We start from the raw sequence: 26,019 nt of genomic DNA, 5'->3' as shown, positions 1-26,019 counted from the left end.
ACAAAACAACATGAAATATTCAGAATATACTGCATTGTACTGTATGAGGTAGGCTGACTTGGATACACGTCTATTTTCAAACATCGCACCGGACGGTTGTAAAAGGAAAAAAAAATAGCAACATCTGGCTCGTATGATGGTCACTGTGGGAAATCCTGTCGCTGTTTGCATGTCACACTCTGCTGATCCCTTAAGGATTTCCCTGCTTCTAACAGAGGTCAAAGATCAGGTCACTAGAGCTGGTAAGGGGACTTTTGATTCATAGGACTGTTTCTCTACTACTCAAACTGCCTTAATGCCATTTATAACATTCAAAAAATAAACTATTCATTTATGTTTACAGATTAATTTATTTGATAGTGAAAAAACCTATTTTACAAGACAGCTTGGCAGGGATCCAAAATCACTAATACTAAAAATGCTGTCTATTTAAATGTTTATGGGGCACCAAGACAAGTGTCTCCTCAGCCCTAAAGGCTCAAGTAAGTTGGATTGTTGTTATTGTACATATGTTTACATGGTTTTATTAAAAAGTGTTGTACTTAGGCCTCACCTCGTCAGTCATGAGTGTAGCAATAGACCGGCCAATTTCATGATACTGTGGACCTTTTCCCAAAGGGCCTAGCAGGATGAAAAGAAACCTGTGCAACACAAAGGACAACAGGTTTGAGTAAAAGTCAAATCCTTTTCTGAGGAAGCATTCAGGGGATTATCAGCTCATCTATCCAGAAGCGATACAGAATACAGAGAGAAGTGCTTTTCCCATCAGTAAGCGTAAAACCTTGTAGTGATGGGAACCTCAGCCAGGCCGTTGAGCAGCACAGCAGGGGACAGGCGGACAAAGGCCACCACGGGGCGCTCTAAGAATTCCAGCTCCCCCACTAGGACGTTAGACGCCTCAGCACCGGGAGGGATCTTCTTCATGAAGTGGAGGTCAATCTGTGAGACGGAAAGAAAACAATAACAGTATCCTAAGACCAATATTTTGTGCTGAATACAATTCCGAAATACAACCTGGATCTGACCCCAAACAACAAAAGAAAACAAGCTTTACTCCTGTTAAATTCCTTTCACCTGTAACCCAATCGGTTAAATATACAGGACTAGTTATGTGCTCAGATATCAGTGCCCGTAGATAAACAGCAGGATCAGCGGTGGGTCTGGGAGCTCACCTTGCTGAAGTCCACAGCACTGTTTTCTCTGCTCACGTCCTGTTTGCCATCATTGTTAGTCGACTGGGACTGAGGTGAGACTGTTTGGCCTGTGAGGAAGAGCACCAAAGCAACATCATGTCAATTTTCACGGAGGTGCAGCCTATCAAAATACTTCTTTCCCACACAAAGGTCCCCAGTGAGTGAGGTACAGTTACATTCTCTGAACAATATGATACAACAGTGGACCCTTTTGTTTTGGGAGCTGGACCTTGATTGATGAAAAGGTTCAGCCCCAGTGACAAAAGATAATATTGTACATGGTTTCAGAGTGTACCTGGTGAGTTAGCTTAATATGAGTCTGATGAGTGCTCACTGGCGCAGTGGATAGTGATTATAGCTAAACCTTAGGCTTATCTTTCAAGGTTACTAAACTAAATAAGGTACAATCTTTAACTTCCGATTTTGAATGTGTGTATCAACAAAAAGGTTTTATTTAAAAAGTCAAAGATTGCTCCTTTAAAATAGTGTGAAGTGAATGCACCAGTTACAGCTGTTTGAGCAAATCCCAGCACTTGTGAAACATGTGGTTTGCTCAAACCGTCACCTGTGTCAGCTAGGAGTGATGCTACTGCCACTAAAGGAATTGTGCAACACTAAAGGCATATTCCAAAAACACTTTCCTACAGAGATTTAGTCTGGAAGATTGATACAACTTTCATAGCTGTTGGTTTTATAATGAGACTACAGTACAGCCAGCAGCTGGTTAGCTCAACTAACCTGGATGGCTGGGAGTGGAAACAAAATAGAGATGACATAGTATGACAAACTATTTGCAAGAAAGTGAATAAACATATTTCCACACACTGTTAACTGTTTCTTTAAATGTCAATCCCAAAGGCAGCAAAATAAAGGTTATAAGCTATTTCTTGTTTTTAAAGTCACAACATGGATTTTAAGCAAGGAGCTAACACTATTAGTAATTAGTCACTGTTATGAGTGGAGAGCGTGAGTCACACATCTCTTATGGTTTTAGTCATTAAACATTCACAATGACAGGAAGTGGAGAGCATTATCATGAAAACTGGCACGCTGCACATGCCCCTTTTTTCTTTGGAAGAACAAAAAACTGTGTGCATTTGTGTGCTTTTATTCTTATTGCTTCACTTTTAAGTTCCAAAAATAGAATTGAAGGACCGTGTTTCCTCTCTTTTCTTCACTGCATCCCCATTTCTAACCTCTCACGATGATGCTCTCCACTTTAATGTGTACTTGTTTATTCTATTGGTAGTATAGCTAACTAAGCTTTAGTGTTAAGCATGAGCTTTGGTTGCCTGTGCAGATTTCCTGCTCTGTGTCTTCATGTGCGATGGGACAGTAGCCTTGTGCAACGGCCTGAAGAACACTAAGGCGTTTGTTGTTGGGATTGCCAAAGGGCGTGTCTGGGGTCATGTTGCCATGGCTGCTGGAGGAACTCAAATGTGATGGAGGGGAGGACAGACATGACACGCAACACATACACCCTGGCCGTGCCAAACAGGAAAAGGCCTTTCTTGGTGGAGTAATATCGGGGAATTCAAGCATACGATTGGGAGATGTTACCGTTTCATAATAGAGGCCATTCACTGCTTGAATGAATGACACACGGGCACACACATGCAAATACAGCAGAGGACAACACACACACACACACACACACACACATGGAGAAACACACAAGAGGAGAAAATGAGATCAAACAGCAATAAAAGTCACAAATGAACAAAAATTGAAAAAGCATGGAAAGGATTACAACATTATGCATACAGAAATACTGTATGTTTTTACATACATCAACATATATGTTGGGAAAAGCTGAGAATATAACAGGGTGATGAAAAGACTGCAGTGTGTGTGCTCACCATTCTTGTCCATGGAATGAGGCTCAGATTGCTTCTTGCCGATATCAGCGAAGGAGCGTACGATGGGTATGCGGTTGGCCAGTTTCTTGTGGTTTTGGTGGTGGTGCTGTTTGAGCAGAGCCTCGCGGATCCTCCTCCTGGCTTCTGGACCTACAGGACCTGACAGCTCGTGCTGATCCAGAACCATATCTGAAAGGTTAAAAGTATACACATGTGGGTTTCCACATTAATCTTTAAACAGTTCATTTCAAATTCACAAAGTCTAATGGAGTGTGCACCTACTACGCTGATTATTCCCACTAAAACCCACTCAGACCCACTGAAGCTGATAACATCGTCACAAACTCGGCTATGTTCACCAGATCTATTCAGCAGCACAGTTTTTCCCACAATCAGATTAACACACTTTGCTGCCCTCAAAAATGAAAACACTGTCTTTGTGAACTTCCGTTTACTCGTTATAATGCTCTGCTGCCAAAAGTAAGTAGAGAGAAGGCAGTTTATAGTTTTAACCACTGAGCTACACAATACCATGGAACATTTTCAATTATTGTAAGTGTTCACCTGCGATCTCCTCCAGCGAGTTGGCCCTCATGTCCAGCATCACGGTGCCGTTCATGATGCAGCTACGAAGCTCAAAAAGGCTGTGTAGAGACAGAGTGGCTACGTAGGGTTTACTCCACCGCTCACCACCGTCCTCAACATCCTCCTCAAACTTGAGCCACCTGCACACATCACATATAAATAAATCATAAGTTTATATTTGATAGAAGTAAAAAAAAAAGTATCAGTTCCAAACACTATAATGAGCCTTTTGATTGACATTGTAGAGAATGTGTATAGAGTATGCTTTGATATTAAGTTTGGACATCCTGGGAGGAATGGTTATATACTGTAACAACAGCTTGGTGAAAAAAGTTGCAGTCAGAAGTAAACAAGATCAAACTCCCAGGTGCAACAGAGGAGAATCGGCACATCTGGCCAGCTGTAGCCCATGGGGCCGACTGCAGTGGTGTACCTGGCTGTCTCTTTCCATTCTGCGTCCTCACCCTCCCTGAGGCAGATTTCGTCTAGCTCCGTAAACAGGGCATGAGGAATGTGTTCCTCATCGGCATCCTCTGTCCCCAACAGGAACTGCACCCTCTGAGCTGGTGTGTCTGCTATAGTAAATGGGAAAGTGTGTGGAGACAGATAAAGGAGCGGTCGAAGGCGACAGGACAGATATGAAACAGGAAAATAGAACATGATGTGCATTTGGTGGAACTTGTTCGGAGTTTACTTTAGTCCATTTTAAGACCTACTGTGAGACGGAGATTCTCTTCCATCATCAGTTGTAGAGTCCCTCTCCTTGGACCTCTTCCTGTGTTTGTGTCCATGGTGACGGTGACGTCGGTGCGACCTCCTGCCCAGAGGAACGTGAACCCCGATGTAGAGAGTGCGGTGACCTGGAGAAACATGCACCAGACAATGTGAGACTCTACGGTCTGTCCTTCAAACTCAAGACTAGTTTGATGTTTCCCGTCTTTTTACAATGTCATAGATTCATTCTTTGACGTTTTTTAAGACCCATACAGAATCAGTGAAGTAGCCAACAATGGGGGGGGCATTTTCACCTTGACTCAGCAACAGCATAGTTGCACACCAGAGTAGCAAGATTCAGATTTTACTGAAGACTTTGTGAGAGGAGGGTTGACCAACAAGACGAGGCCAGATCTTTTGCAAAATTGGCAATATTTCAGATTCAAACCCATTGCTAATAGGGAACCGGATGAATGAGGTCATTTGTAAATGGTATGAAGCCATGCGGGCGACAGAACAAAACGGGTCACAGACGGAATGCGGTTACTCAGTACCTCGAAGCAAACCAAAATGTAGGCATTGTAATAAATGTTGGGAAACTCAGCAAAAGGTAATAGCACGCCAACTGCTTTCTCCGGGCCCTCCTGGGCTTGAATAGAACCATTGTCCTCTTTAAGGAGGCTGAAATGGATCTTGTAATTTGAGGACTTTTACAGATTTTAATTTTAAATCAATACAGAGCAGATAATGAGACTGGGACTGTGGAAGGATATTGTACCGTGTGAGCACAAGGGCCTTTCTCTGTGCGTGCACACATAGATAATGCGAGCTGACTTCCTCTTCACCTTTATTGCGGTCAAGCTGCCCCGCTGCTGCTTGTTCCCGCCGGCCCTCGTCTCAGTGGCCGGACACAGACAGGACTATTGAACGCCTCGTTCTCCTGCACCATATGAGATGCCTCTGCCCCTGGCGTAATGTGACACCAAGGGCAGTTTGATGCTTGACAGCTACATCAGAGGATTATTAATTAGCTCCCGGCTTTACCATCATTTTACAAGGAAGAAACCAAAATGACAAGGAAGTCTATAATTAACTTTGATCTCTTTTTAATCCATCTTCACTGCTAAGGTCCAGGCAGCTCAATCATGTTACATCGAGTTATACAGATATTCTCTGATTTATTATTCTGTAATATAATGAAAGGTTTAATATTCACATGTGACAGGGGACATGTGAATATCCCTCAATTAGTTTGAGTTTTACAGAACTAAGACACACTTGTATTGCTTTTTTATAGTTGAGTTTTGCTTGTTTGTTTTGGTAAAAGAAAAACTCTGACATTATGGTGTCCTGTTCACTTCTAAAAACTAAACTCAAATCCCTTGAACATAATCTTATTTACACAAACATTAGGGAACCCTCTCAAATTTAAATCCTAGCTCAAGTAAAGCCATTTGTGGAGGGTGTGCGGCTTGTGCAGGTTTTAGAAATAAATGAGCTTATTCTGTTTATTATTGTGACTTATTTTGTATATTTTCATTTATTATGAGGAGGTAAAATCCCACATGAATTCCTTAAACTGTTCTTGGAGACAAACCCCATCATAGGGCAGTAATCAGATGAATGCACAGACATAACGTGAATCACCTGAGAGCACTCTGGCATCACAGCGATTGAAAGGAGACTCACTCGTCTTTCATCAGTAGGATTCCAGGACAGAGGTTAAGTGAGGTCTCACAGAACGTAGCGGTAAAACTAACCGTGTGTTAAAATGTATTTGCAGTTTGAAAGTGTATTTTACTCAGTCTACTGGAGACGCATTCAGGCAGAGCAGATTGCTGTTAGCAGTGTTTAAATAATGTATGTCGGAAGTAGAGGTAAAACTGACTTTGCACATGAAGCAAGTTTCACCGTAAAGCAGATTCCAGCAGACAGGAAGTAGCAGGTATGTGAGGGAAACGGAGCACTAGAGCTCATGACTTATAAATAGCTCGCCTCCTCCAGGCCTGAACCACTACTGATGTCACACAATGTTTTCTCTTTTTTTCCGTCAGTCAAGCCTTGCATTCATGCAGCGGTGTGTGACGCGCTGCTATTCCATGTCTTTAAGTCTTTGTGTGTATTCATGAATACACTGCTTTCAGGGCCACAGAATACATCCGTTCTGATTGGCTGGGCTTTCTCCTCACACGACTGGGTCTAGATACGCGGCTCTGACATTGCAGAACAATCATTGCTCTAAATGAATCCTCATAGTTACAGTTACTGGGCTATGCTTGTTCCGTTTGATTTGTTGAGGACTCATTTTAGCAGCAGATTAATCCATATGTGTTGCTCTAGCGAGTATTTGGGGCATCAGGACGGTTAATGTTGTATTGAGTGAAAATGAACAACATTCTGTATGTGTAAAATAACGGATGAAAATGTTGCCCAATTTCATGTTCCTTTTTTATTTTCAATAAAAATGTAAAGTTGTTTTTGTTCTTGATGTCCTGCTTACCTCTTACTTTTATCCCGAATATAAGGGTGTATCAGAATGAGTGTTGAAGGGGCTGAAAGGGTCTGAGTGTGTGAGCGAGATCACTTCAGAGGAGCTGCTCTCCTGCTGACGCAGAGTCAGCGTTACCACAGCAGCAGATAGAGGGATAGTCATTATGGAAACCATCATTCGAGGATGAGGAGTCCTTGAGATGAAAGCCCATCTCGCCGACACCGTCAGAATCAAAGACTGACAGCTTTGCCGGCTTCCTATGAGGACGTTGCCTGGCAACAAAAATACAGTGGATACTGACGGGGGAACCAAATCTCTCTATAATAGATGTTTTATTCCCTCCTTTCTACCGCTTGACTTACACAAAAATGTGTGATCTAATTCGTACAAATAAAATGTTCCCCTCTTATACAAAGTTACACATATATAAATCACCTTACTTTATCATCTAGAGTTTTTTTCTAGTGAAAAATAAGTAAGTGTTCCCACTTTTCCTAAGCTCACCTTGCCTATATTTGCTCTCTTTGTGATTCCCTGTTTCCCAAAGTACCTTTCAAAAAACCTTTTTTAGCACGTTGGGTCAATTCAGAATGCTGTTGGTGTAGAAATCTGTCTCTTTTAGGACGGATGAAATGCTGATGCAAACACACAAAGAGACAAAAGCCCGCACACTTTCATCAAAACCTCATTTCCATTTAGTGATTTGGACAGGTAGACAGACAAGTTTCCCGCCATCAGTATCTCGGCTGTCAGTAATTTTGGATATGTTTACTGCTATTGCTTGACTACAATTATATTGTAATGTTCTATCAATTTACATAAATAAAAATACACCTCCAAACGACGACAGATACTCACACTAAAGCTTTTTTGTAAGTGTTATAGTGATGTGTTTCATTGAAGGGGCACTCTATTATGAGTCCCCTTACAATACAGGATTCCCTCGGGTGCCTATTTTCTATTATCTTCTCCAAAAAGATGTATAATTAATTGTGTAATGTTAATATTAATGATCACTTATGGTGTTACCTTCGAGTTCTTCCTTCTCAAAGTTGGTGTTGAGCATGGAGCGCGTGCCCCCACGGTCCACCACTGCCTCCTCATCAGCTCTCTGGAAAAAGAGACACAAACAAAATAGGTGTGAACACTTTGCGTGTAACGGCCACATCACTTAGAGTTAATAATGAATATAAGCACATTCCCTAATATTGGTATCTTCACAGGAGATCCCTGTGTAAGGAGCATTTGTCCACACTGAAGTAAAATCTATATTTCATTAATGCTATTACATAAGACCACCCCCCCACTCCCACACACACACGCCGCGCCTCGTGATAAGATGATACACACAGCTCGGCATCATAACTTCAAGCAACTTTCACCATGGCAACAAAAGGCACCCAATTGCAATATAGAAAAAGCCAAATTGCCAGATTACACTGTGTTTGTGTCATGGCTAACAAAGGATGCATCACTGTGCGTAAGCATTAAATGGTGTGAATCTCCACCACCCACGCCTCTGGCAGGGGAGATGTCTAAGGAAGTGGAGCAGCAGATGCTGGAGTACAGGCTGGTGGCTGGTGCAAATGGAGGCATACTGCTTTTCTTACTCCACGCTATAGATAGCACTGACCTTGAGAAATGAATGATTTGATTGGCTGATGAATCCGTCGAAGCGAGCAAACGCGAGCAAAGCGAAGCGACGGAACCACAATGCAGTTCAGCAAAGCGTGACTTCACCCCATTCAAAGTGAATGGGCAGAAGCGTTGAAGCTTCAACGCACGCTGCCGCGTGGACACTGCGGAAGAGAGTTTGCCCAAGCCTGGCATTTCCTTTGCATGTAAAAATCAGAGTACTGTACTGAAAAAATATTACTTTTCTTCCATTTTACACCCCTATTGTCTGTGAAGCCTGACACGATCTACTACTGACAATAAGACATAATGCGGTACAGAGGGCCTTGATGTAAAACATCTACGAATGTAGAATCAGCGAGCCTTCGTTCATTTTTTTCTGATGAGATCATGACAAAGCACTAAGCTCAACTAAGCTTTTTGATCATCAGACACAAGCTTAAACATATACACCAGATCGAGACTTCACACAATTAGTGACATTACTTCACACAATTAGTGACATTACTTCACACAATTAGTGACATTACATAACATGTTAAAGGCACCCCCAACTTTATCAGTGTTTCCCATGCATTGATTTCTGTAGGGCAGCCTGACAGACAACGTACATTGATCACCAACTATTGATTTTCCATGGTTTCACTATTTTAAATGGGTCAAATATTTTTTTTATTGTAGAGCTGTGAATGCTCTCCTTGCAATCTAAATAAAAATGTGATTGAGGGATGATCGTTGTTGGCTTCCCCCACATACACACGGATGGCCTAGTTCCTGAATGGAATCAATATGGAGTTCAAAAATACTGAACATCATGAACACTTCTGCATACATGTGTCCTATATATGCATTCAATCTGACTCTGATAAGTTAGTCTGATAAATGTGTTTGAAACAAGGCTTGATCTTCAAATAAGCGATTAGCAATCATGTAATGAGCAGGAAAACGTTGGAATATAGCAGGGTTATCGAAGTAACCGTGCTGTATTGAAATAAATTCACACATGGCTGCTTTAGTAAGTCATGCACATGAACACAATCCATCTGTCGGAAACTGTATAACACATGATCAATATCCGTTCTGAACATAAAACTAGACTTACTAGCCCTAGCATGTTCACAGCTTGCTAATTCCTTAGTCATTAGCTCATTGTTAAAAGAACAAGTATACAGAAATGTTATTGGTCAAATAAAATAATCATATTCTTTCAGTCTAAATTTTGCATCTGCAGTTATTTGCTACTGTAAAAAAGAATATTATAGAAATATAAAAAATCCTGCTTTTCAAATGGACCTTCTACAGCGTGAGTGATATAGCAAATATTGCCAAAACATGAGACATGTTGCATTCTGTGTTGTGACAAGCTAAAGTTGGCTGATGCTGGCCATCAATCTCTGATCCTGAGAGATTAAGCAAGAACACTGGAACGCTGTCACAAACAGACACACACTCACACACACAGACACACACAGGCAGACAAACACACGCCCCCGCACACGAACGACCATGTGAGAAAAGAAGCCAAAGCATCGGAGGAGTGTGTGGACAGATGCTGACATGGTGGGCTTACTGTAAAGAGACATTAACAGACTCTGATGGAGCCCCTCCCCACACACACTCACACACACACACACACACACACACACACACACACACACACACACACACACACACACACACACACTGAGACCCAGATGAGAATTCATTATCAAGTCCCTGTAGATAGACATGCCTAGATAGATTTCTCCTGGCAGATGGTTAATGGTCATCTGAAATACTGACATTTTCTAATGTGGTAATTCTGTCATCGCCCATGCATCTGCAGTACAATTCCCTCTGAATCAATCCTTTGTGTCTACTGTGAGAGGAATCATAGACAATCAGTATGCCAGGGTGGCCAAAATAACAAATTCATTTCCTAAAAACTTTTTGTTTGTACTTATGGAAGTCACAAAAACAGAGATGTTATCGGTTGTGAAAGCGTGGGAGAGTAGCAGGGGGCTGGCCCTGCAGCTCCCCAGGGAAACTCTCAGTCTCAGTTACACTCCCTGTCCCAGACCCATGAGAACTACACATACACACACATCTATATATGCAGCTAGTATGCAAAATAAAGCTCCATGATGATCTGAATAGCCCTGAGAGGCAAGAGAAAAAAATGTATTCTCCCCACTGTGAGTTATGAGAAAGTAGCCATTGACATCCAGACGGTGTACAGAGTGACCATGTTCTCCTCTACAAGGCATTAGCATCTTAGTTGCAGAGATATTCAACATCCTTAGTCCAAATATATGCCATTTGTTTGGTTGTTTTTGAATACTTCTCATACATTTCCACTATTTCCACTCCTACCTTTCTGTTGCCAGTTTCCATCCCAATCAATTAATTTTCTGAAAAAATCTGAAAGGATGTCTGGGAAAAAAATTCCCCAAATTGAACGTAAAAATGTATTCTAATAAAATACAAAGAAAGTGACCAATCTGATTAATTCTAGCCTGTTGCTATGCTCTTTTCTGCTTCGTCCGAAACAAAGCTTTTCCCTGCCCACTGCGACAGATGAGCCAGAATTTCCCGCCTGCAGGTCGCTGCTACTATTTATAGACGGGTTTCTACCTCATGATGCTGACCCCAGACCAGCCCACAGAGAAACATCCCTGCTCAACAATCTGGGTTAAGATTAATCTGCCAGCGTTTACAGCACGATAAAACCTTGTCTGCGACCATGGGATCAGTGATGGAGGCTCCTGCGTGGTGGAGAGAATTAAATCAGACATTTCTGCGTTGGCTGGTTGCGGGTGACAGCTTCGGGGGAACGTGAGCACAGAGCACGTGACCGAGACTCCAGGGGAGTCAGGATGGTAAAGGTGGAGGAGGGGTAGATATGTGACCGGCATGATGATTAGACACTCTAACATAACGTGAACATACATTGGTTTTCATAGTAAGCCTTTTCTCTTGACTGGTTGTTGATTTCTCTGTATTATTATACATATTCTTTGCACATGCATAGGCCTGCTAATGCACACAGGGGCTGTGCAGGCAGTGGTGTGACGGGGCGGAGCAGTGTGGATGGATGAGCTACACACTGGGGGAGAGGAGCAAAAGGCTTCACAAACCGAGGACCGGAGGATGTTCTAATGTCAAACTGAGTTAACAGCGCATGTGTGTGCTCATGTACTGTATGTGTGCACAGTGCTAGCATTGGTGCAGCGATGGTAAATGGAGCATCATGACCTTGAAAGCCTTGACATTGAGTTTCATCTGATTTTGATTCAATGCACATTGCTCTGTGGATGTATGCAGCAGAGCTTCAGAGTCATATCCTGCACTGGGAAGAATACATACAGGACAGTCGGTGTAGATCTTGGTTTGATTTAGGTTTTTCCTTTGCATGAAACACAGGGTCCAATCTGGATTTTGTGGATTGGAGAGTGATTTTTTAATATTAAGGCCTGCTTTTAAGTAACTATAGATAACTTTTGAAATAAGATAAAACACTTCTGCTGTGGTTTTGCTTTAGAAGCTTCACTAAGACCGCAATGACTAGTAACAAAGAGCACCATGTTGCTTTAAACTTAAACCCTGAACAATTGGAACTAAAGTATTTAAAAACTACAGCTAAATAAGTAACATTTAAAGATAAAACAATAGTTAATAAATCGTGATTGAGAAGACTTGAGTGCATTTCACTAGAAAAACGAATACAAATACAAAAGCCAACATTACCCCCAGTGTCCCCCTCTAAAGAACAGGTGCACTTGGTCTAGAGTTACATATTTGCAAACCAGCTTGCAGAGATTTCCCACAGGTTACTTGTCGTAGATCCACGCAGGATGTACCAATTGCACTTAAAAGCACCGTTCTCGAAGAACTTTCATTCAATCTGCACTTAGACAGATAAATCCAATACACGGGAGGTATTTCTTCACCATTCATCCACCACCTCTCAACACCTGATTCACTCCTCAGGCTGCTACACGTGCGCTCCGTGTTCCCAGCACTCTTTCTAATGAGTTGCATGCCTCACATTGTTACACAGCGCCTGAGGAGGATCGAGTGATTGACCTGAACAAAGCCTGTGTGTCCTCCAGATCGACAGGCAGCCACCGCCCTGGTTTTAAACACAACTGGTGACCACTGATGAAAATAACCAACTAATGTGGGAAAGCAAAAAAAAAACACCAGTGTTCCCTGCACATACTTGGTGATAAGCACAACAAGATACTCAATATGTATGTATTGTTCCTGACCTGACATTGAACAAAAGATGAGAAACTTCTGTAATCCCATACCTGATATCTTGTTGTGTAACTTTAACTGATAGAGTCCTATAAATAAACCCAGCCAACAGTGAAAGTGACCTGAAATGTGTGCTTGAACTCAACGCCCCAAATACAGCACTCACCCCCCCCCACATCGCACAATGACATTCCTAAATCTCCTCTGCAATGTGCCCCACTTTCCGTCTGACCTCTGGCTTTCACCTTTTACAGCACTATCCCAAAGTGATAGCGCAGTCATAGTCGGTTCACATGAGCGAGTGTAATTCAGCTTGTCGTAGCAGAGAACAGCCCGGAGCTACTGCAGTGACAATCAACAGGGGGCCGACTTTGATAGATGTTGTTGGTGTGATTTTAGGAATTGTCAGAGGCTACTTAACGACCATCACGGCATTCACATATATCTTGTGGCTCTAAAGGAAGATTCAAGTCTAGAGGAACAACCCTGACGACATCAAGTTGAGACTTGAGGGTTAGATCATTTTAAGATAGCCTGCAATAAAAAGTAGAGTTTTGAAATATAAAAGAAGGAAGTGAGGGTCTACCTGAGGTCATAGATATTGTTACGTGGCTCACAGTCTTGAGCACATCTTGGGCTTGGATATAAAACTATCCAAAGAAAGTTCAAAAGATGATTAGCTCTGTTAGAAAATATCTGATTCTTTGATTTGAAATAAGTCTGTGCACATACAAATGTGATGTGAGACTCCGTAAGTGTATTGCAGCACGAAAGATAGACTCACACAGCGTAACATTTTGATAATGGCATCCATAAGCTAAAGATTATGATGTGGGGGAAAACTGATTTTAGTAAATGACATGTCCAGGTCCATTTTCATTTCATTTCATTCCTGTACGCCTCGCTGTGCATATTATCTATCGAGTGATCTCCACTTTGTGTCAACGTCAGATTTCTCTCAGAGCTTATGTTCCATTTTTTTGGCCAATATAAATCACCTATGTTTTCTCACACGCTCCTCTCCAGGATCTGTGTACATTAACACATCACTCTCAGGGAAGCAGGCTTTCACTACAGCGCGGATGATGAATGCTTACATTTCTATACTGTAAAAATTGGGCCAGAGTTTGGTGTACTCATACATCATATCAGATGTAGCAAACAGTCTCCACAGTGCACACAGAAAATAGCTAAGCAGTTGGCGTTTCATGTGAAATCCATGAGACTGAGTTTTAATGTAAATCTATCTACTGTAATTCTGCTTTATTGGACTTGTCCAAAGAGCTAGAGTGATTCTATAGCTTGTAGCTAGCTAACAGGGAAGATGGATGATCAGCTGCTGTACAAATCCTGCGATTGGGTGGCAGCTTTTGTTGTCATGGTTTTCCTCCCTACAGATGGCCATGGTTACCCTGGCAATGGCAGCGGGATCAGCGTCGGTAGCATCACAGGGAAGAATATGCTAAGCACTCTGAATACATCTGCATCATCACACTTTAACCATGTCGGACACAGGTAAAGAAAGAAAGAAGGAGGGTATGAAGTGTGATCACCGCCCTGCAAAAAAGGCAAGGGGGGACTTGGGTTGTAAACTAGCAGGTCATAGAAACTTCCTGAATGTCTTAAAATGACAAAGACCAGAAAAAAGCGATGTGATAACATGCCCAAACCAAATCGCATGTATTTGGGTTTTGATTGTCTGTATCTCCCTGAGAGATCACCAGGGTTAGTGCAGTGTGTATAAGCTCCTCGCTTGCCCCACAATGACAGTCCCATCTGTCAGCCAGCCTCCCCGGACCTTTGCATGCACATCAGCACAACTGCTCCTCTCTGCAGCCGAAGTAAAGCCTTTCAACTATACATGTATTCAAATAAGGCAGATCGTAAAACAGTAAGATCACACGCAAGCTTTTTCTAACATTTTCTGTTTCCAGTTTCTACTATTTCATCTCAAAATCACAACAAAAGTGCAACCAAATCTGACAAAAACGTTGACAAACTCAACCAATCAATTAGTGGTGGCAGCCAATTCCAATATTAGCTACAGTAAAGTCAATGAAATGCTCACAAACTTACAACTGCAATCCTTTGAAATCAAATGACGCAACCTACCTGATTAATAAATCCTGCACTGTGGTCCACTGAGAGCATGGTGTGACTCCTGTTAGGATGCCCGCTAACTCCCCTTGTGCTTGCGGCAATGGAAAGACGAGAGGCTAAGGCTCAGGGCCCGAGCCCCACTGTGGACTCAGAGTGTGTGTTTGTAATGTGTATGAAAGTCAGAGAGAACAGCAGACACCGATAGTCTGTCAGTCGGACCTTCTCCTCTCCTCAGATGCTCTCCTTAGCTTCTCTTCCCATGTTGGAAAACGGCAGCGACCTTCGAAAGCCCCACGAACACAACATGAAAACAAAAGCAGGGAGCTCAGCACTGCTCTGCCTCTGTCTCTTTCTCTCTGCCTCTCACAGCTTTCATCCAGGGTAGCATCAAATGTTTCTGACAAGCGTCCATCCGCCAATCCCCCCAGAGAGATTAGTGCTCTGACATCACCGATGCTGTTCTGCTCTGCTGAGCCTTCAAGCTCTGTAGCTCTGTTACCTAAGTCTTAGGTCGCAGTGAGTCAAACAGCAGCATCCTGTACGAGGGGCTCCCCACAGCCCAAAGGACACCCCACATCTACATGTGCCATGGTCACTGCACACCTCACGTAGAAAAATAGGTAAGTGGAGTTGGCGTTGCAGGCTAACTGTATACAGTGTGTGCATCCTAATGTGTGTGTGTGTGTGTGTGTGCACAACCTACCTGAGGCAAAGAGGCTGCTCTCTGGCTGCAGTGCATTGTCAGCAAAAATGTGATCGAGGCATGGTGTTCTAGAAACCGATCCGGAGGAACAAGCAACTATTTCTGCTGCCCCGCCTGACACCTGTTAAATCCTGTTACTGCTGTCTCTGTGTCATCGGATATTTCTTTTCAGAAGCAAAGAAGACGCGCGGAAGATGTTCAGAGAAATAACACTATAAACACAATGTGATCTGCCTCCCTCCTCATTTTAGCATCTGTCTCTTACGTTCCACACCCAGCTCTGTACTGCCTCTACCTAGCTCCATGCCTTCCTCGCCTTCCTCCCCGCTGACTCTGCTATAATTAACCATGGAAAGGAGCACAGCCGGTCAAGGCTCCTATCTGTGGTGGGGAGGCTTCCTCCCTGCCAGTTTTGCACAGTTAGATCACTAAACCAAGAACACCAAGCCCAAAAGAGCAGAACGGGCAACCCCAGCACACTTCCTCCGTCTGTTCTAAAGGATCTTCTCCAATCCGGCCAATCAACCAGCCCCTAACTGGACCTCCTGGCAGAGACACCGAGGTTACATCAGGGCTGTAATTAGGACCACAACACTCAAGTCTAAACCCAATCCAGAACCAGGACCACTCAGGTCAAGAAGCAGGGTTCCAGAGCCTATGAAACGCTTTAGGTGCAACCAATTCAAAAAGTTGTTGACACGATTTCAAACAAGGTTCCAATCACCAAGCTTCAGTTCCGCTATAAGTCCAACCAGGTGCAACATCGTAAAGAATTGTATTGTGAGTTTACAACATTAGTTAGAAGTACACTTCAGCCTCTTTTGGCCAAAACGACTATTACAACAACAAACATGATCCTGATAGAAAACAATATAGTTTAGACTTGGATTAAAAGGGATCATTAGAAGAAAAAATAATTGCTTCTGTAATACTTCCCTCACAGAAATATGGATTTGTCAATAAGCAGCTTTGTGTCCTTCAAAACGTTATTGTTCTTAATACAGTTTAAATGTACTAAACTTTGCAAATTCCACCACTATAAACACATTATGAAGCTAGGAGATTAATCAAATAAAAGCTTGAAAAGTCTGTTCCTTTGATGTCAAAGAATATGTTCAGATTTATTCAAACGTGATATTTTAAAAACATGTTATAGTGATTCAACAACAGGTGGCAAATATAAATGCATAGTCGCAAAAATGTAGCAAATTAAAAGTACCAGAAAGGAAAGATAAAGTGGTAAATGGAGGATTCACAGTCTAGCCACAGGCAGATACTTTGTGCCCACTCTTGTCCTCAGTTTGGCTCACAGCCCTCAGTTGCATAAGCAATATTCAGTCAGAACAAATGACATGCATGGATCAAGCTCTTCACCTTGACTGGCTCAATTATCTGCTTACACTCATTTCCTGTGAGCTCTTAAAAGGAATTGCGCTCTGTTTTTATTTATTTACCCAGCGTGTCCTCAGCCTTGCGTGGCTGCCAGATGCATAGTGACATGTGTGACAATTGTGATCTAAAAATACACAACATCTGCTAAACAAGAAGGCTAATGACAGATATAAAGCAGACACAGCTGTGCAATATTACTGTAGATTACAGATGACAGGAAATATGGATTAACAGCAAAGTGTGATCATATTACAGCCAGTAAGTAAAAATACTCCCTTACAAGGTTCATTCCTGCATTCAAATTCCTACCCAATTTAATATTAAAACTACTCATTATGCTTATATCGTATTAATGCTTGGGACTGAGCTAGGTTTACCTGCCTTAGACAGGCTTTGGTTAGGTAGTAGTGTCTAAGTCAGTTACTTTAAAGAAGACATCATGCTTATTTTCAAGTATGTATGTTTTGGGTTTTCAATAGAATGTGTTTACATGCTTGCCTGTGTTCACCCTCTGCCTGAAAGGCTCTGTTTCAGCGCCTGACTCTTTAACCCCCGATATGGAACAGCCAGGTCCGCTTTGATTGGTCATTGTGTCCGTGTCCTTCCCATACATCATCCTATATATTATAGTTGTGAAATCTCAACTTGTAATTGTGTCACCTGACAAATGTAAGTCTGTTATCCTGGCTCTATTTCACCACTGGACTTTTAAAAACTCTTTTCAGGCTTGCTAGTTCAGTCTTTGGGACCTGACCTGCTTTTATTCTTGCCTTGCCCTTTATATGTCCCAATTATTTTGTTAATCTATTGATTTTCTGAGTGTATCACAACCTAGTCTTTAACAAGTATTGAATTGAGTTATCACTCTTATTACTGAGCAAATCAATGTCATGTTTGTCATTCCATATGAAGAGAATGAGAGATGTACTCACCACATCTGTACTTCCTTGGGAACTTGGTTCCTGCAAGTCAAAGGACAGGGAGATATAAGTCCAAATGACAAAACAAGGGCATGTAAATAAATTACTGCCATGCAAGACCCTCATGTAAAATATGTAATGAGCAGTGAGGCATTCACAACAGTCTTTCCTGCTGTGAATCAAACATACTCTCATGGTTGACCTTGGGAACCTGTTAGAATATGCTAACCGTGTTTTGTATTGACATGTCCCTCAACTTAAAACCTCACATACCCATACACATCCCGGTGAAACCATGACAACGCATCCGCTTGCTGCGTAGGCACAGGGAAAGCAGCAATGAGTTACAACTACAGTGAGGCAATCACACTGCATCGAGACTGCAGGGGAAACAGAAGAGCCCCCCCATCAAACACCACATCAGCCCCGTCAGGCTTCACTGTTCGCTGTAAGCTCTGGAAAACAGAGTCCTCATATCACGGTTACAAATAGAACCAACAGGCAGAGTATTGATTTGCCTCTAGAGCAAACGCTGCTTAAAACATTGTGATCAAAAAGAAATATATTTCATCTCTCTTTGGTATTTTCCTCCACCACAGCACAGCCTCACCTGAATGCTAATGAGGTGAGGTTGACCGCGGATGTAGGCTCTGTTTTTCAGTGGCTCTTATGTGAGGCATGCTGGAACTGACATGCACACATCCAACCTCTTTGTTCCCTGCTTTACTCCACCAACATGTGGGGGTGCTTGAGTGGCAAATAGGTGGATGGATGGTTATGGTTACAGGAGAAATAAGGAATACATGTGAAATAACTACTTTTATGAATTTCAGTTTTGCATGCAACTGATGAGGAATAAATCTCCCTTTTTTTCACCCAACACTCCTCTCTTAGTGTAACATCAAAGACCTGCAGAACATAAAGCAACAGCTTGATAGCAGGTTCTTTAACAGAATAGAAACTGGGTCCATTTCATGGTATATTGATATATTAAAGGAGCCTTTCCATGCAGGCATTAGGGTACACATGCATAACTGTAGCTGCTTTGTAACATAGTATCAACCTGTAATGCCTTTTCTGTGAAGGTCTAGGCGTTTGTAGTGATATATTTGCCCAATATGAATTGTACACGGTGAAAATATCAATTCTGTAAATTTGTCAAATGTGTAATGCGCAGCATCCATGTTTGTCACGATATCCACGAGACACCACTCAAAATATGGGTCATTTTTAACACAGAAGTATTGAATATGAATCATAAATTAAAGGGTAGCATAATCCTAACAGCGTCTGACTTATTCTAAAGAGAAAGAACACAGCAGTCCATTCAGCTTTGTTGTATATTCAAATATGTAAATGAACATAAACAACAACGTGTCTTACCGTGGGTAAGAGCGGCTCCATTTGAGCTCCTTGGTCCGTGATGTCCATATTTTCCTCTCCTTTGCTTCACAAGAGGCAGGTCGTGATGCTCAGTCGAAACGCTGCTTGAATTCGTCTTTTGGTGTTTTCCCCCCTCACATTCACCGGCCGGGTTTTCTCAAATGGAGGTAGCACAGCATTCCCGTCCTGCCCTACATAATTTACGCATGAAGGAGGGAGGCAGTGCTTCCTATTACACGCGTTCAAGCCGGGGTGCGGAGATGAGGCGCACAAGTGAGAAGCTGTGCGAATACCTTTATTCAGGAACTCATCTGTGAGGACTATTCCTCCTTAAATGTGGGGATATATCCACACAAACATGCATATGTTGATATCTAGTCTTCACATTCCAGATATCTTGTAACAGAGTCAAGAGGGGCACCTATCATTCAATCTCAATGGGGAAATGGATATCCCGATTCTATCATAATCTAAACATTTCTATGGGATATATTTGATCATGAATACTATTTCGAAGGCAATAACAATCATGATGCAATGCCTTCTTCGTGTAGGCAGTGCGCTTTGTTGCCCATGTGGATTTTGTCTCAGCCTGCGCAACACAGGCTCTTTGTTAGAACAGCACGAGGCATAATTATGATCTGAACCCGCTTCTGATATAAATACATATTATATGATAGTGTATCATATATCATTCAAACAACAGAAGCACCGGCAGCAGTAATGCATTAGCCATCCTGTTATTATGTGTAGCTGCAGCACGCGATGATGCACGGGCAGCAGCATCAATATCACATAAGAGATGCTGCTGCAGGGAGCTTTATACAGTAGCGCTCCCCGGTGGTGGAACACACGAAGCGTCAATAACAATCAATAAGCACTGCTGCATTGCTAATTGCATTGATTGATTTACTCACAATGCAATTGTATCATGTCAATTTGGTTTGGCAGTGCTATCACATCAATTTCAGTATTACAAAATACTGTGATGTAAGATGTTTTTTTAATAAAGTACCTTTTCAAGGCAGGAAAAGTGGATTTTAGTACGATTACAGGTAAGTCAATGGCAGTGATTCAAAAGATGTGGCACATGTCCCTGACAGGCTTTCAAGGGCTCCGTTAGAAATATGTTTTTAACAAGTAGTTCTTAATTTAATTAATTAGCCTAATATGATTTGCTCAGGACCTCAGGTCCAAATGATGAGTAACCAACTGGAGTTTTCTCAGGGGGGATGCTGAGGTACACTGCCATGACAAAGCGTGTTATTAATGGATCCCTTTAAATAACTGACTCGAAACTTTTTGGGTCCATCCATCTGGCATCAGCACCAGCGTCAGGATGTTGTTGTTGATCCGGATCCGGATCCGCCCAGCCAGGCGTCACAGCACCGACAAGATGGCCGAGAGTACGGGACGAAAGTGAGGGAGGAAACAAAAACACAGGCAAGCTAACGTTGCCGCAGATGCCAGACCTGTAGATCTACAAGTTAGTGCAGAGATTAAAGCAGGCACATCGCTTCATTCAAGCCTCCGTCCTGTGGGTGTCAGCTGCAGTATGCGGACACATCGCGCTCCGAGCCTGCTCGCGGACGGAACGTTTGCCAGTTTGTCTGCGTTCGCTAGCTAGCTAGCGGGCTAACCATGTTAGCTAGCTGACAACACCGTTAGCGAGAGAAAACGCTTTTAGAAAGTGTCAGTTACCTTATTGGAAATATATAGTAGCTTCTACTTGTTAGTTTCCGAAAAATTCAAATTTCTTATAGTGGCATTACCTTCCCTGGGTGGGAAACTAAATGAACGCTTACCCAGCAGGTTAGCAAACTAACATTGCGGATTTCTGGATTGCAGCTTCAGCTTTAGCATTAGCAAACGTCTGTTAGCTTGCTCAGCTGTTTTGGATGATTTGGGTTATTACGACACAGGAAAGGTACCCCAGCGTGTGTGGAGGGACATTTTTCTTTATATATTGAAGTACCTGAGCTGCTCTCAGTCGGCCTGTTCGACAAGGTGTCTTGGAGGAGTGCTAACGTGAAAGGTACCAGAGCCAGGACTGTAAACACAAGTGAGCCGAGGAGGAGCTCTCTATCCTGCGGACGAGGCAGCATCACCATGGCCCACTCTCCTGTCCAGGGGAACCTGCCGGGGATGCAGGTAAGATGTTTGAGTTAACTCCGCATTAAGAAGTTAAGGTCACTGGCAGAACAAAATGTACCCCGACTCCCTGCTGTGTGTTTGAGCAATGCACACTCATTAAACTGTGCGACTGTGCCCATCTCAGGTACACCTCGTAAATGTCACTCTCTCGAGGTCGGAATGTTTCGAGATAATGTTGCAATTTTGAATAAAACAGTCAACTTCCGCACATACTTTTCGATTATTGTTTTTTTTCCTTTAGAGTAGATGTTTTGGTCACCATGACCTTTTTCAGGACATATCAACCCTATCAAACAGTGACACACTGCTTATATACGCGTAATTATTACATGCTAGTCCACAGCTGTGATGGAGGCGTGTCAGTGATCACACAAAACAACCACCCACTGAAAGCTCATTGAACTAAACATACGTGTATAGGTTGATACAAATGTACAGTCCTTTTTAAAGTTAATAGTATTAAAATATTACATTTATCTTTAAACACACAGTGAACAAGGCCTTTCCGTCACATATGGTTTAACAATGTAAAAACAAAACATATATACACCAGAACACATTTTCTAGGTAGAAAAATCGTGCATTTATATATGCATTTATAGTATTTAATTAAACAAGTAAAGATAAAAGTAGACCCAAGTGAATTATGATGCACCAAGCTGTTATTTATTAATGATGCAATAGGAATGAAATAGAGGAAATTCATGACAGCCTTGCTAAAATGTATAAAATAACAACCTGAACATAGGTCCATCATAGAAACTAAAATGTGTCTGGGACGTTTGCTTTGCAGAGAGATTATTTACATCTCTGCAATGTCGTCATTGTCTATTTTTTTTTGCCTCAGAACGATACGCATTAAATGCTTAATTCCCATATTTCAGCCTTGACTTGAAAACGACAGATCCCCCTGGGTCTTTGTACAAAGAAACTATTATGCACACATGAGCCCTGTTCTTGCCTCTGCTGCTATCTTTAGGATTTTGCCTATAGGGGATAATTGTGTTGAGTAGATAACTAGAGGAGATAACTGTTCCTAATGTGCCTCATGCACCAGATTATATTCCCTGTGCAAGCGTGTTAGCAGATTTCTCTGCTTTTGGAAGGAAATGCATGCCGACTCAGAATCTGGGGGAGGATGCATCCGAGGCAGACACACTGCTGGGTTTTTGGCACAAATGAATAGTCTGTTTAGAACATTGCTTTTCGGCCAGTCAGGGGAAGCTTGTTACGGATTGTTTTTAAGATGCAGAAAAAGGCAATCAGTACATTTTCAGGGTTTGAATCCACGAGCGTCAGTTGTACATCTCGCAGTAAAAATCAGATTGTGACTTAAAGCTCTCATTCCATTTAAAAGCCATTTTATAGGGCTGCAAAATTAATCAGAATTGTATACTTATCACAATACGGACTTGTGCAATTACTCGATGGCAGGAAGCACAACTTTTAAGTTTATATATGTGTTAAAAATACATTTTGAATGAAGTATTGTGGACCTGCAGAGCTATCCCAGCCTACAAATCACATTCTACTGACTTAAACTATATAAGATTGTTACACATTGTCTTAAAAATTCAGACATATATCATATATAATAGGTGAGAAGAATGATACGAAAATGACAAATTCCTCATCTATCAATATTGTGCAGCCCTATCCTGTTCCCTAATAAGCATGTTGTTGTTTTAATAAAATATGATTCATCACTTTATCTTTACCACACTTTCCATTAGCGGAATCACTGTTTAATTTATTGAATACATCTCTTTCATAAAGCCAGCATGATCTTCATTAGTGGAATAAGGATTCCTCTTGTGTAAGGCAGCTGTTTCATTTTTATCTATCTCAAAAGAGCACATTGACCCTTTCTCTGCTCAGAAGAGGCCGTACAAAAGCAAGTTGTTTTTGTCAGCGCCTGCTCCTGCGCTTCCCAAATAACTGCCTCTGGAGAGTTAAGTCATCTGAGTTCACTTCCTGCTGTGTTCAAGTAGGCTTTTTTTTTAAGTCCACGCTTCCCAGGAAAGTTGGAATTTGGATTTGTCACTGAACACATTTGTAGCTTTTACCCTGACTAATAAACACTTCAAAGGTCCATCTAAGCCTTTTTTGGGTCTGGCCACTCTAATACACTTATAATTCATATAACAGGATTTGATTTGTGTCCGTATGACCTCAAGAGGAGTTATAATTAAGTGTCAATGTGCCTACAGTCATTTTGGCGGTAACAGTAATATGACGTCACCATCTTCAGCACAGTCTTATGAGCAAAATAGGGCCACGTGCTTACATTTTCAAAACAAATCCAGGGGTAGACATTAAGGGTAAAATGCCACTGGCCCTCCGGGCCGGTGGAATTGTATTGTCACTGGCCCCACCATTGTAACCACTGGCCCGGAGCATTCGTCCAAAAAAAACCGACTTATAATGAAAAAAATTAACACATTCGTTGCAATAGTAATTTATGCACTAACTACATTACTACTTGTACTACAACATTTGAATCATCAGTTCTTCCTCATTTTCCTCAATTGTTCATATTTGGTTTATTAAAATAATGATATTGTGGTCATTGTTAAAATAATTCTGCTATTATTATGAGTATTATTATTTGTATAATGCACTTTCTGCCTTCCTGTCATTAGGAGTTAGACATGTAATGGCTATGTAACGCCAAACGTCACAAAAACTAAGGAGCTAGTGGTTGACTTCAGGAAGCGGAGTACCGCCCCAAGCCCAATTACCATCGTGGGCATGGATGTGTACATTGTGGACAGCTACAAGTTCCTGGGCGTCCACATAGACAATAAACTGGACTGGAGTAAAAACACTGAGGCCCTATATAAGAAAGGCCAGAGTCGCCTGTATTTCCTCAGGAGACTCAGGTCCTTTAACGTCTGCAGCACTATGTTGCAGATGTTTTATGACTCGGTGGTCTCCAGTGTGATCTTCTTTGCTGTAGTGTGTTGGGGCAGCGGGGTGAAGACAGCTGATGCCAACAGACTCAACAAGCTTATCAGGAGAGCAGGCTCTGTCCTGGGAGTGGATCAGGAGTCGTTGGCAGTGGTGTCGGAGGGGAGAATGCTGAGGAAACTTCTCAGCATTCTGGACAACGGGTCTCACCCCCTGCATGCCACACTGGTTTCCTACCGGAGCACTTTCAGCCTCAGACTGAGATCACCCATAACCACCACACAGCGCCACAGGAGGTCTTTCCTCCCAGTGGCAATCAAACTCTTTAACTCTTCACCCCTAAGTAAAGGGCACTGAGAACTTCCACACCAACACTATGTGCAATATACATATCAATATAATTAACATCATTGCAATACACTCGCTGCTATATATATATATATATATAACTATGTGCAATATTATATTATTATTATTAGTATTATTAATAATGCTATGATGACGTGCAATTACGTAACTGCCACTACGTTTTAATTTTTGCACTACTAACAACTAAATACTGCTAATAATAATTGCATTGATTGTGGGACTTTCTATGTTTCTACGTTTCATGTTGTCTGTGGATGTTTAATTGCTCTTTTTGCTGCACTTTTAGTGTACAGTTTTCCTTTGGGATGAATAAAGTCTTATCTTATCTTATCTTTTTTTCTGTTAGCGGAAGAAATACGATCATTTTAAGTCAATAAAATCATTTCAATTAATATTGGGAGTCGATTCCTTAGTTTGTTTAGTATCTGGCCGTTCAATAAGCGGGATAAGGTGCAGCGACTTGGTCATTATGGGGAAAAGAACACCGTTCAGGCTCATCAAGATCAGCCTCACTGATTACGTAAACACCAGAATAACTAATCTACCCCCAAGGTTTCTCTTCTGTCGGAATGTCTCGCGATGTTTGTGAATTCTTAAAAAACAAAACACCATTTCATTTCGGGTTAAAATGAGTTGCACCGGCGTTACTGAGAATTGTAACGGGTAATATATTAACCACATTTCATTAGTAATGCGTTACATTACTTCGTTACAGCAAAAAGTAATACATCACCCAACACTGTTCCTGATTAATAATACTATTTTATTTCAGACTATGACAGTGTGTTATTGCTCCAGAGGGCCTGTAGGCGGTGTCAAGGTCAGAATCATCAGAGCCGATGAGGACCACCTTCCTCACCTGTATTTAAGAGATACACGCTCTCCCTTTCTTTGTCACCATGCCTCATACTGGGGACAGTCCACATTGCTATCATCTGGTTTGGTTCATTTCTTTAATAACTGGCAACTTGTGTGTGACCTTCCTCCTTTTGTTACATGAAGAGGCTAATTTGATCCCAAGATATGCATTTCTGTCTCTAATTTGGACACTTTTGTTCCTCAGTGTAATGTAACACATGCAAGGCTTCTGTAGGACTCACCTGACTCACAGGTAGCTCCTCTCCAGCCGGGGGGGCAGGAGCACTGACCACTGACGCTATCACAGGAGCCTCCGTTTCCACACAGACACTGACCAGAGCATTGTTCACCGTAATACCCTGCAGGACAGGCTACACACACACACACACACACACACACACACACACACACACACACACACACTAGTTTGATTGAACACTTCAGCGTGCTTTGTAACATGGAAAGTTGTGATTTAAAGTGATTTGCTGCTAAAATATCAAACCCGCTGGTATTG

The 26,019-nt window shown here is 42.0% G+C and overlaps 1 protein-coding gene across 1 annotated transcript in view; it reads right to left on the bottom strand.

The window, feature by feature from the left end:
- Nucleotides 1-19,469, bottom strand: part of LOC104954215 (sodium-driven chloride bicarbonate exchanger-like) — a 28,408-nt gene extending 8,939 nt beyond the window's left edge. The window contains exons 1-10 of the mRNA XM_010781295.1: nt 19,215-19,469; nt 17,844-17,873; nt 7,872-7,953; nt 4,354-4,497; nt 4,071-4,212; nt 3,617-3,777; nt 3,053-3,241; nt 1,173-1,261; nt 782-939; nt 554-641 (exon numbers count right to left, since the gene is read on the bottom strand). Of these exons, the coding sequence (XP_010779597.1) occupies nt 554-641; nt 782-939; nt 1,173-1,261; nt 3,053-3,241; nt 3,617-3,777; nt 4,071-4,212; nt 4,354-4,497; nt 7,872-7,953; nt 17,844-17,873; nt 19,215-19,262 (1,131 nt within the window). The 5' untranslated portion in view covers nt 19,263-19,469. The remainder of the gene's footprint in view (nt 1-553; nt 642-781; nt 940-1,172; nt 1,262-3,052; nt 3,242-3,616; nt 3,778-4,070; nt 4,213-4,353; nt 4,498-7,871; nt 7,954-17,843; nt 17,874-19,214) is intronic.
- Between the last annotated feature and the right edge of the window lie 6,550 nt (nt 19,470-26,019).

Source organism: Notothenia coriiceps, unplaced genomic scaffold, assembly GCF_000735185.1.
Source record: "Notothenia coriiceps isolate Sejong01 unplaced genomic scaffold, NC01 NC01_scaffold00000492, whole genome shotgun sequence".
In the NCBI taxonomy this organism is placed as follows: domain Eukaryota; kingdom Metazoa; phylum Chordata; class Actinopteri; order Perciformes; family Nototheniidae; genus Notothenia; species Notothenia coriiceps.
This window is presented reverse-complemented; position numbering and strand designations above follow the sequence as displayed.